The 11,537-nt window shown below is 50.7% G+C and overlaps 1 protein-coding gene and 1 non-coding gene across 2 annotated transcripts; both read right to left on the bottom strand.

Annotated features, from left to right (window-relative positions):
* Positions 1-613: 613 nt before the first annotated feature.
* Positions 614-11,421, bottom strand: BUD23 (BUD23 rRNA methyltransferase and ribosome maturation factor). The gene is made up of 12 exons (XM_060078752.1): positions 11,325-11,421; positions 11,180-11,217; positions 9,736-9,831; positions 9,558-9,640; positions 9,366-9,462; positions 7,312-7,408; positions 6,497-6,547; positions 5,668-5,753; positions 5,390-5,435; positions 5,165-5,223; positions 1,046-1,135; positions 614-899 (listed from the first exon to the last, which is right to left on the bottom strand). The coding sequence occupies exons 1-12, from the start codon at positions 11,370-11,372 to the stop codon at positions 845-847; spliced, it is 846 nt and encodes a 281-aa protein (XP_059934735.1). The 5' UTR covers positions 11,373-11,421; the 3' UTR covers positions 614-844.
* On the bottom strand, positions 1,537-1,667 carry LOC132477184 (small Cajal body-specific RNA 20). The gene has a single exon (XR_009530208.1). It is a non-coding gene; the product is annotated as a small Cajal body-specific RNA 20 (non-coding RNA).
* Positions 11,422-11,537: the final 116 nt, after the last annotated feature.

Below are 11,537 nucleotides of genomic sequence, written 5' to 3'. Positions count from 1 at the left end.
CACCTCCCAGACCCTCTGGCCCCTCCGCCCCAGCCTGAACATCTCTCAGCTCCTGCTTAGCACCTGACGCCTATTCTGTACTGTGGGCCCAGTTCTACCCCCTCTTCCCACTGGAAGAAGCACCACTGGATCCCCTCTCATCACCCTGCTGGACAGTGCCCCCCGGGGCCGAACCTGCCCTTCTGACCACTAGTGATTGGAGAGAAGACAGGCCCCAGAGGCAACCAAGTGCTGGACTGGTCAGCTGATGTGGCGGCTCGGGGTTAAAGTCAGCCCAGGCCGCTGGGTTGGATAGTGCCTTCAGACCAAAGGGAAACCAGAGACTGAGCAGAGGCCTCAGGCCAATGGGTACCACGGATACCTTTCATTTCATCCTGCCCATGCTTCCCAACTTTGCCTGGTGTTGTAATACATAATATAGTCTCACCTAAGTCACATATAAGCAGCCCTAAATTAACCTACCTTGTTCCCTGAAGGTTAAAAGAATGCTTTCAAACATTAAGTTCTTTAAACCTAACTCATAACCTGGGAATCAAGCCCCCACCAATAGAGGAACTTCAGAAATCTGTTTAGGATCACAGAGCTGGAAAATGCCAGAGCCGGAGTTGCACAGAAATTCGTTTACTGCTTTTAGAACAAAATAAGATGCTCTCAGAACTTTTTTTAGTGAAGAAAATACTTTTAGAACTTTAAACCTTTTTAGAACTTTTCTAAAACACTTTTTGTCAGCTGATAAAGTAGGCACTTCAATATAGAAAACCCTCCAGAAGCAAGTGCCTGGGCTGGATGGCACAGCTCACAACTGTGTGGTCCCCGAGCTGTCCCACTGGATGTGGCCGCCTGCTCAGAAGCGGGGCTTGCGCTTGCGGCCGGTGTACTGAGTGTCAGGTCGGACCTCCCTGTGCGAAGAAGTAACAGGGGCGGGAAGAACAGAACTGTCTCAGGAAAAACAACAAGATCCCCTGGGACCCCTGAGGCAGGTGAGCCCCCGGGCCCTGGGTGGCCAGACCCTCCCCCTCCCCCACCCTGCCCCACCTGCACTCACTTGCCCTGCCGCCGGCGGCGCTCCTTCTTCTCCAGCACCCACTCTCGGCTCTTCCTCACCACCCTCCGCCTTGCAATCTTGTACGGGACCCTGTGCAGGAGACACGGCTGTGAGCAGGTGGACAGAGTGGCCTGGCTGGCACCCAGGTTAATCCCGGCAGGTAAGTGTGGTGAGCTTCCCCCGAGTCAGGTGGCCTCAGATGCCCCTTCCACAACAGAAGTCCCCATTCTGGACACCCACTTCCTGGTGACATCTGCTGGGGCCAGAGCGGTTGTTTAGGAGGAGGCAGGAGAGGTGGAGTTCCCCCCTCGCTCGCAGGCATCCACACGGTTGACCACGTGGTTAGGCATGCATACATACCTGCCTGTGGGGCAGGCAGGGGCCAAGTTACTTTTGGGGCTCACAAGAGCCGATCCAAGGAAAGCAGGCCCTAGTCTGGCTGTGAGGCCAGCCCGCTTGGTACAGATCAAGTTGGGGCTCCCAGCAACTACAGGTGTCTGAGGTAGGAAAACAAGGCTGCCCCGCTTGTGGCAGCCCTGACAACGATCCTCAAGGGTGATCTTGGCCTCCAGTCCTGGCTGAGGAGAAAAGAGACCTTCCACAGCCCTATGGGAGAGAGGCCCTGAGAACAGGGGAGCCTGGGCCCTCGAATCACATCCCCACCTGGCAGTTGGAGTCCAACTGTTTTCAGCGTTGAACACACCACGGAGGCTGCTTGCCCTCTGAGTAACCATTCCCTGAGTACCTGCGTGCACGGCCCATGGATGTTCTACAGTGGCTATGAACCAGCCCTGCCCCTAAAGAGCCCAAGGCTGGGCTGTGGTAGCGACCACCCGCACGAGGCAAAGCAAGTGCAGAGAGGCCAGGAGCTGCTAAGGCAGTGATGGGTAAAAGGAGAGGGCCACAGAGGTAAGCTGCTTCATGCAGAAGGTGGGCCAGTATTCCAGACAAGAAGCAATACATGAAAATGAGGCACAGGGAAAGGACTGAAGAGGAAGGTTAGGGAGCAGAAGAGCCCTGTTGCCTGGAGTCACTGAGTGTAAGAAGGGGAAGGGCCCACGTTGAGACTCTGAGGGTCAGCTGAGGATTGAGTCATCCTCGTAAGTTTCCTCCTCGCCTGAGGACCAGTGGAAGCCGGACTGCATGACACACCCTTCCGGCTGCTACTTCTCATCTGTTCTAACCTAACAGTAAAAGTCAGATTAAAAAAAAACACCAACTCAGAATCCCACCTGGCTGGTCCAGTTCATGGAGGTGTGAACAGCAACCAGCAAGGAGCGTGCTCTCCCTCCAGGAAGCAGCGAGGCTTTCTACCGAAGGAGGAACACAACATGTCCTAGACTTTGGGGTGTGCAGAGATAGCAGTTCACGAAAGAAAGTTAAGAGGGCCTACAATGAGGGGGCAGGAGTCCAATGTGCCAGGTGCAAAGCAGGCTGCTGCAGATGCAGGACTAAACAGATGCAGGACTGATCCCCAGGAGTCTCTAAGGAAGGACAAGCTCTGGGGTAGCACAGTGAACAGGGGGCAAGATGTGAGCTGCAGGAGGGATGATGGGAAAGAGTCATCAGGGGAGACAAAGGGAGCAGTGAAGACGGTGAGCGACCCTGACCACAGGTGCCAAGAGGGAAGCGGAGTCCACAGTGCAAATGCCGGAGGGGACAGAGCCTTTGGAGAGAGCAGCTGAGGAGTGGTAGGGTAGAGGCTGGGTGGCGAGGATTAAGGAATACACAGGTCAAGCAAAGTTGTTGGGGGGCGGGGGGAAGAAATTAGAGATAAGTCAGGTAAAGGTTTAAAATACTTTTCCTTGATTAACCTATTTATTTACAGTAAGTGGCCTGAATGTGATCAGACAGAAGTGACAGCACCGGGAGAAGCCCGATCAGCCTTACAGTAGACAAAGGCCTCCTCCCACCCTCCTCAAATCCGAGGACTTCCAGAGGAAGAGCCTGTAGGGAAATGAGGTCCGCGCCAGGCACTGTGCTGAGTCCTGTACAGACATGCCCTCAACTCAGCACACTGCCCGAGGGTGGCACATCCCCCCCAATTTTAAACAGACGAGAAATGGATGATCAGGTCCCAAAACTTACCTAAGTTTACAGTTAGGACACGTCGTCTGTAGACACCGGCGTGAGGACAAGAGGGAGCCTAAGATGGACGGAGGGGAAGCAGGAGACGGGGCCACTCCCTGGGAGCAAGCGATGGGCACCTTAGAGCAGAAACGGCTAGGAGAGCCCCCAAGTCCCCACGGGGAATGGGCTGAGGAAGCTAAGGGAGATGACCGCGGAGGGCCAACGGGTCAGAGGGCATCAGTCCACGGTGGACACGAGGACTGCACTCATGATTTTCACCACAGGTGGGCCTTCCTAACTCATCCATTCTCGGCTCATTTTTCCTCTTAAACGTCTTAAGAGTCTGAAAACCTTTCACCCCTACCAATCAGAACTAAGAAATCACCTCCTTCTTCACTACCTTATAATCAACTGTTCCTTCAACAAATACTGAACACCTTTTGCAAACAAGACACTATTCTGGTGTCAGGGATACAGTGCAAGTCCCCACCAAGTTTTCATTCTAGTTGGGGACAGAAGTAATACCAAGTAAACGAATACTTATGATTTAGAGCAGTGAAAGATGGTAGGGAAAATAAAGGTAACGAGAACTCAACTGAAGATACTGAACAGAGAAATGGCAAGATATGATTTACGTTTTTAAAAAGTAGAAGAAAAAGGGAAGTCTCCGTCTTGCTGCACAGCAAATGAATTCAAAGAAGCAAAGTCAGAAGTAAGGAGACAAGTGAGGTAGCTTTCAGTAATCTAGGCAGCAAAGACAGAGACCAGGCAGGAGTGGGGAAAAGGGATGGAGTGACTAGATGTGAAATGTAAGGAAAACAAGAAGGGCTGAGAATGCAAAGAATGGAGGGAGGAAGTTCGGGGATGAAGACCAAGAGCTCTGTTTTGTCCCAGAGCCCCGTGGGAAGTCCAGGTATGGATATTTAGGAGGGGAGGTGGTTTGGAAAGCAGAGGTGGGATTGAGACCAAGGATAGAAACCTGGAGGTTCTGAATCTGTAGCTGGTGTCTAAGGCAGCAGCACAGAGAGAAAAGGGGTCCAGGGTGGGCCCCAGAATGGACCGAGAAGGAACAGCCAGTGAGGTTAACAGAAAACCAGGACCGTGGGTGGGAGGCCAAGTGAGGAAAGCATTAGGGGAGCGATCGGCTGCATCAGCTCCTAATGAGCGGAAAAGTTACAATGAAGATGGAGAAGGAAAAAAGACTGGGAAGTGACCATGGGTTTGGCGAGACAGCCTGGCGGTGGCCTTGATCAAGAGAGCAATTTGTGGGGCTTCCCTGGTGGCTCAGTGGTTGAGAGTCTGCCTGCCGATGCAGGGGACATGGGTTCGTGCCCCGGTCCGGGAAGATCCCACATGCCGCAGAGTGGCTGGGCCCGTGAGCCATGGCCGCTGAGCCTGCGCGTCCGGAGCCTGTGCTCCACAACGGGAGAGGCCACAACAGAGAGAGGCCCGGTACCAAAAAAAAAAAAAAAAAAAAAAAAGACAGCAATTTGTGATGAGACAAGCATGAGCCAGAGGAGGGGACTGAGAACAGCAGGGGAGCCAGTGTGAGGAGTTCGGTCATCAAGGGAAGCCGATGAACAGGGTGGCCGCCAGGAGCTGTTATGGGGTTAAGGGAGGACCCTTTTTGAAGACAGGAGAAATAGCGCAGGATGTTAGTGTGCTGATGGGGATGACTCAGGAGGGTAAACATGAGGATGTGGGAGAGGAAAGGGAGCCACAGGGGCCAAGTGGGGATGGGGTCCGGGATGTAGGTGAAGGAGGCAGACTTGGGAAGAGGGGACAGCCTGCTGGGTGTGGCAAGAGGGCAGGCAGAGAGGAAGGCTGCCCACAGGCATCCAGAAGGGCTCCAATAGCTCAGCCGGAGGCAGGTGCAGGCACAGGTCTGAAGGGTTCCCAGGTCCTATTTCCGCCTTGGTGTCTCTGCCACACCAGACCCTGACAGACTTGGTCAAAGCAGAGAAAAACGGAGGAGTCTTGCTGCTGTGTCTAATGAACCTGGTGGCAGCAACCGCCTGCACCTTAGGCAGGGCTGAACAACAGCCTTACCTCTCAACCGTGAACGTGGACTCCCTGGCCTCCTCTTCCTCCTTATCTTCGTTCTGGGCCTACAGAAACCAAAGTGCTCTCAGATCACCCTGGAGATCTCTCAACCCACCTGCCCCGCCCCAGAAGGCCTGGCACCCAGGCCTGAGTCCTTCTAACAGGTAGATGGCCCGGCCCCACCAGAAGGGAAGCCAGAAGAGATGGGCCTACAAACTCAAGGTCCCTCACCATTGGTATAAAGGTCGAAGGTCCAGAAAACAAACAGAGGTAGAACCTGAAACAAGAAAGTGCAGAGTGAGGGCTGGGCTCAGAAAGCCTCACAGAGTAAGACAAGTCCTCCCCCTCCCTGCCACAAACAGGTACAGACACAGCCAGGCCTCTTGCCTGCCCGGGGCCCCAGTGACCCAACCCAGCACTGCTCTGGTCCACGCATCAGTGGCCTGTGAGGGCCACACTGCCACCCTCTCTCCTGCAGCACAGGCAGCACCCTGGCCCCCGGCACTCACTTCTTGGCTCTGGCGCTGTTGGGGTAGTCCACCAATACACCACCAGTGAAGCCGGCCTTGGTGGCCTGGGTCGTGATCAGCTCCAACTGGGAAGAGAACAGCGCGCAGTCAGGCAGGGTGGCTGGGGGAACAGCAGCTTCCTGCCCCCTCCCCTGGCCCCCGTCTGGTCCCAGAATGGACCTTGTCTGGGAGAAGTGAGGGTCTTTATCAGACTATTCCCAAATCTGAGTCCCCGAAAGCCATGCAGAGAAGGTGTGGCCTAGAACCAGCAACAGCAGATACCTCCCTCGGGGGATTACAGAATGACCAAGTCCCCCTGATTCTCACTTTCTAGCCCAGGGACCCACCTCCCCACTCAAATCTCAGGAGATGAATGGCCACCAACTGCAAGGCAGACTCATTCATGTTATCAGTCAGGGACAGCTCGCCACTTGTCAGTCAGAGTCGGTACCTCCTACCCCTCACTGCTCATGCATCACACTCCACAGAACAGTCAACTGTTGATGTCCTCTCCCCCACCCCCAGTTATTTCTTCGGTTATGGAAATCAGTAATATCAGATGGTTTATCTCTCAAGAGAAGACAGACATCCTACCACCCCCCCGCCCCAGGTACCCCTCTTCCTTAGGACATTAGGTCATAAAATGTGCCAGCAGGGGCCACTGGCGACCACTCCCGGGAGCTCAGCCCCTCCCTTCCCACCAAGCAGCCTAAGGTTGCTTGTTCTGTCACCTCCCAACAGCAGGAGGGCAGGTGGGTGAGGAGCAGGACAGTTTACCTATTCTGGGTCCCTCCCCCTTCCCTGCACCTCCACTAGCCAAGGGGTTCACCTGCTCTGAGTTCTCAGGGTACAGCTGCAGGACAGCCCGAGCTCCATGCACCTGCAACAGAAACATGGCTATCTTTCAAATACCCCATGGGGTCAGGACCCAGACACTCCTCCCTTCCTTATTCACGAGATATTTATTGCGTTCCCATTATGTGCAAGGTATACTGTTCTCAGGGCTGGGAAACAGCCATGGACAAAAGAGACAGCCTCTGAACTTCTGCAGCTCACATTTTAGTGGGTGAGGTAGCTAACTTACCGTAGTGATTAAGCGCCAAAAAGAAAAGTAACTTAGGACAAGGGATGGTGCATGACAGCAGCTATCAAGTTTACTTTTGGCTCAAGGAAGGCCTCTCTCTGAGGGACGCTGGAGCAGAGACCCGAATGTAGTAGAGGGCTGGTTATTTAAATGTCTGAGGGAAGAGCATTTCAGCAGAGAGAAAACCAAACACAAAGGCCCTCAGAACTTCAGGGTTAACCCCAGGACCTGAGAGGAAGAGAAACCATATAACGCCCAAGACCCAGCAATCTGCCAGAACAACCCACTCTAAGAAAGCCAGGGGTGAGGTGAGAGGACTAAGGGGACCAAGGAACACCTGGAGCCAAAAAAAAAAAAAAAGTGAAAGAACTCACTTTTAGGACTTAGAATCGCAGACTATCATCTAATCCTAAACAGTGGAAATCAACACCATCACTTCTAAAGACAAGATGTGGTCCCATCTAAATGGCATTCCCACGGGGCACCTCCACTTTATCATGCTATCTGCAGGGCAAGGGAGGGACAGGCAGCCAGCCCAGGTGGGAAGATCTCATACTCACCAGAACAGAGTAAAGAGCAGAAAAGAAGCAGTACAGGCGCTTAGCAGGAATGTCGGACTTCTTGTTAGCATTACAGAGCCACTGCACCGCAGAAATGCTGAAAGAGGAAGGGACCTATTCAGGAAAGGGAACGATACGCAAGGTTCGATCTCCAGGCGAAACCCTCCTGCCCACGACTCTTTGTTGGCACGTGCAGGTCCACTCCAGGTCACTATTCTACAATGCAGGACCAAATAGGGTCTACAGAAGGTGAATGTGAACTTCTCGTGGCCAGTCCAAGGAAACATTTCCTCAACCTTACTTCTGCACACATCTCAAGTTTAGCATTACTCAGCAGGTCAAGGCTCTCCCTGCCACCTACCCCTTCATTCCCTTCCTCCAATCAAGGGAAATATGCTTTGGACTTACACAAAGCCATTCGCTCTCCTCCTAAATCACTTCCTTCAACTGTACCTGCTAACTGTCTCCACAATCCCCAGATTTAAAGCCTCAAGCAGCTAGTATGTCCTCCTTTCCGACACTCCCGTCCTCACTGCTGTGCACATACATCTACAGAACCCCAAACCCTGCTGGTGTCTCCGACCGTCATCTCCCAGCTTTTACGTTCCTCCACTACCCTCCTTGGTCAGCACTCATTACCACCTCCATTGCTTCGACAACCTAACTTATCTCTCCTCTCGCGTCTTCTCTCCTTTTAAATAATCCTCCTACAACACAGACCCGATCTCGTCACTCCCCAGCTCCCCATCAACTACTGAGTAAAACCCCAACTTCTCAGGATGGAGTTAAAAGCCTCTGGGAACCGACCCCACACAATCTCATCTTCCGTAGAATTTCTCATTCCTCCCTACATCTATGAGACTCCTTTCCCCACCCACTTCTGTGCCTTTGCTCACACTGTTCCTTCACTCTGAAAGCTCCTCCTTGACTATCCAAATTCCTCCCAACCTCAGGGCCCAGCCCCGGCCCCTCCTGCTTTCCTGTGCTCTTACTTCTCTTCATAACTCTGGTGGGTCCCATGATTCCCTAGTACACACCCCACACTGGGGCTCACATTTAGTAACTTGGTCCACATCTTATAGCACCTAAAAAACCATGGAGTCTTAAAAACAGGGGCCTTTATTTCCACAAACAGCACAGCACCTTGGACAATTTCTTGCAGGTAACAAATGTTGAAAAGAAAAAGCCTGCCATACCACCCCTCCTCTTAAAAACAAACTAAAAATGACTATTTCCTCCTGAAACATACAAGACCAAATTGCCGGCCTTTGGTTTTCTACAGCTTAGAACATCTCACCTGATCATTACTAAAAAGCAATTGCTATCTTTGCAATGTTTTTTCTCCCCTCCTGTTTTGTTCCCACATGTAAGCTAATCCCATACCCTAAAAAAAAAAAAAATCTTCGAATGCAGATTTGTACTCCTCACCCAGATTCCTACTGTGTATTGCTACAGCTCAATCTATTATCACAGGAGGTCTTCCCCCAGGTAATGATTAAACTATGACTTCCTACCCTAGCCCCTACCTCCACCCCACCAACAAAACAATAAACCAAATACTAAACAGAACTTACTACAGAAGACAAAGAACTTCACGTTTCTAACTGTAATTTCAGTGTTCTAACATCTGTTATCAAAGTACTACGTACACATTCAAAACTTGAACCTGACGCCACAGAAAGGACTCCTAAGCCACCAAAGAGATTGGAGCAATTGGGGCCACTCTCCACTACAAAGTCCTTTGAAAAGAAGTCAACAAGATGGCTGCTGGGACCCATAAAATGGCTCCTAGAGGCTCAGAAGACCCCCCCACACACACACACACACAAAGCAGAGAAACTTATACCATGGTGCGTGAACCTGGCAGTGCAAGATAATCACAGGAGTAGTTTTGAAATACAAAAAAATACATATTTTGGGGCCTTGCTCTGACCTTATACATCTGAAAATCATGGGGGATGTGTATTTTTAAGTATTCTGTGTGATTCTGCTGCACAGCCAGGTTTGGGAAGCACTGGCCTGCAGGACTAAAAGGAGGACCTGAAGACTCTCACCTGATACAACCATCAAAGGAGCCCGGTTTGAAGGGGATGCCCTGACCCATGTCCCCCAGAAGCAGGTCTCCCTCCGTTTCTCGGTCCAAGGCAGCATCTACATTGGAGAAGAGTGGGTGAGGAATCAATCTGCATCACTGTTCCATACTCATGCAGGGGAGTCCACTCCAGTGCTAAACAGGACATACTTACCCAGCATGGCAGGGCTGATGTCAATGCCCACCCAGTAGTGCCCCTCATCTGAGAGGTAATCTCCACTCAGCCCAGAACCACAGCTGGAAGACACAATCAAATGGGGACTCAACAGTGTGAGTAGCAAAGACATCCCACCACCTACCTGGACTATCTGAACTGAGCCCCAGGATCTCACCCAATATCCAACAGGTAACAAGGTTGATCCTCAGGCAGACAGAGGAGCTCCAACGCTCGCCCAGCCATCTTGGTTTGGACATCAATCATCCGTGAGCTAAAAGGCAGAAACACAAGCAAGTGGTAAAGGAGTTCTGGGCTAAAACCTCACCCAGACCAAAAAAAGCCAAAGAAAGAGAAAAAGGAACAATCATCCTGAGGTACCCTTTCCCGGTCAACAAACTGGACTACAACTATTTAAAAGTGACCCCAAAAGTCCATGTAATACAACGTGTTATTCTGTTCTGACACAAATTAAAACTGTAGTAGCTGCAGAGCTAATGTGAAGTTAACAAATCATTTATGTAATGACCAACCATTGGGTATTTTCAACTCTACCAGGCTTTGACATTGTATTACTTAAATACATGTTTTCTAGAAGAATTATCCACTGTAGCTACTCCCATATAGAAGGGTGAAGAAGACACAATAAGAATTATAGCAGTGCTGTCCATGAGAAACATAACGCAAGCCACTTGGGACATTCTAGAAGCTATGCTTAAAAAGAAATTAAATATGTAAAGTTAACTGTAGTAATAGTTAACCCAACATACTCAATATTACACTTTATTTAATCCAGTATACTCAAAACATCATTTCAATACATAACATAAAAAACAATAAAGCATTCTACATTTTCTTCATATGAAGTGTATCAGATTAAATATGTTTCAATAGATGGCTGATGATTACTGGTTACCATATTGAACAGAAGAGGTCTAGAGTGTATCTGGCTTTCCCAAGATCCAGGGAGAGTCACACGTACCAGTTTTCAAAATGCCTAACACAGGGCTCTGCAACTGGAAAAAAGTTTCTATTTGCTACATAATGACAACTGACCAAAGGGTTTTTGCTGACTCTGTCTGTACTCCAATTTGAACAAAAAAGAGAAAAGAGGTATCTGCAGAACTTTCTTACAGAGTACTGTATCGGAAAAAATAGGTTTGGAAGTCCTTGCTCTAGCCGTCATCTGTTAACTGACTTCATAATTATACAAAAAACTCTCCTCTACAAAATTCAGATACTCTACCAACAGCTGTCCTAAGGATTTACTGAGATAATGTAAACTGCAGCATACAGTAAGCATTCCATGAATATTATTTCCTTCCCCCCAACAGCACTGATCCCTTACACATCTCCACTGCGTCCTACCTGTTTTATCACATGCTTAAAATAAGCTGTCGTATGAGACAAAGTAGGCGTGATCCCTCCCATTCTGATGCTAAGGTTACTGAGACCCATTCGGAAGTTTAAAATTGACTCTTCCAGTGTCAAAAATGGGATCAACTCAGGTCTCTTCTTTCCCCCACCCCCAAATCCTGCGTGCTTTCCAAGCAACCTCCGCAATCAGGGCAACTTGCTGGTTCCCGACACCCGACGCCTCGCAACATCCAGGCTCCCCTTACTTGCGCACGTATTTCCGGGCTTCATTCTTGTCGTAAAACTGCAGGGACGAGAAAAAAAAAAAAAAGGGTGGCGAGTCGAGGAAGAAATCAAGACGCGGAGGCCCTAGGAGAGGAGAGAGGGGTGTCCGCGGAACACAGGCCTCACCAGCTCCGGAGGCCCGCTGTGCTCGGGTCTCTGCCCACGGGACGCCATCGCCACGCCTCAGCAACAGGACTCATGCGATTTGTTCCGGGAGTCCGGCTTTTATGCCCTCGGCCTGGCGCCCTCCTCGTAATACGCATGCTCCACCCATCTCCCCGCCTTCTCTTTTACTCGATTGGCTACAAGGGCAGACGGGATGAGGAAAGACGCACGGCT

This window comes from Mesoplodon densirostris, chromosome 16 (genome assembly GCF_025265405.1).
Source record: "Mesoplodon densirostris isolate mMesDen1 chromosome 16, mMesDen1 primary haplotype, whole genome shotgun sequence".
Taxonomy (NCBI): domain Eukaryota; kingdom Metazoa; phylum Chordata; class Mammalia; order Artiodactyla; family Ziphiidae; genus Mesoplodon; species Mesoplodon densirostris.
The sequence above is the reverse complement of the archived record's forward strand: the minus strand, read 5'-3'. Positions and strand labels throughout refer to the sequence as shown.

Bases quoted from the DNA above. Each gene is read 5' to 3' on its own strand.
- BUD23 (XM_060078752.1), bottom strand. From the start codon at position 11,372: ATGGCGTCCCGTGGGCAGAGACCCGAGCACAGCGGGCCTCCGGAGCTG. The intron at 9,463-9,557 runs GTAAGTATGTCC...TCTCCAATGTAG, and splicing joins CATCAGCCCTGCCATGCTGG to ATGCTGCCTTGGACCGAGAA. The intron at 5,436-5,667 runs GTGAGTGCCGGG...TTCTTGTTTCAG, and splicing joins AACAGCGCCAGAGCCAAGAA to GTTCTACCTCTGTTTGTTTT.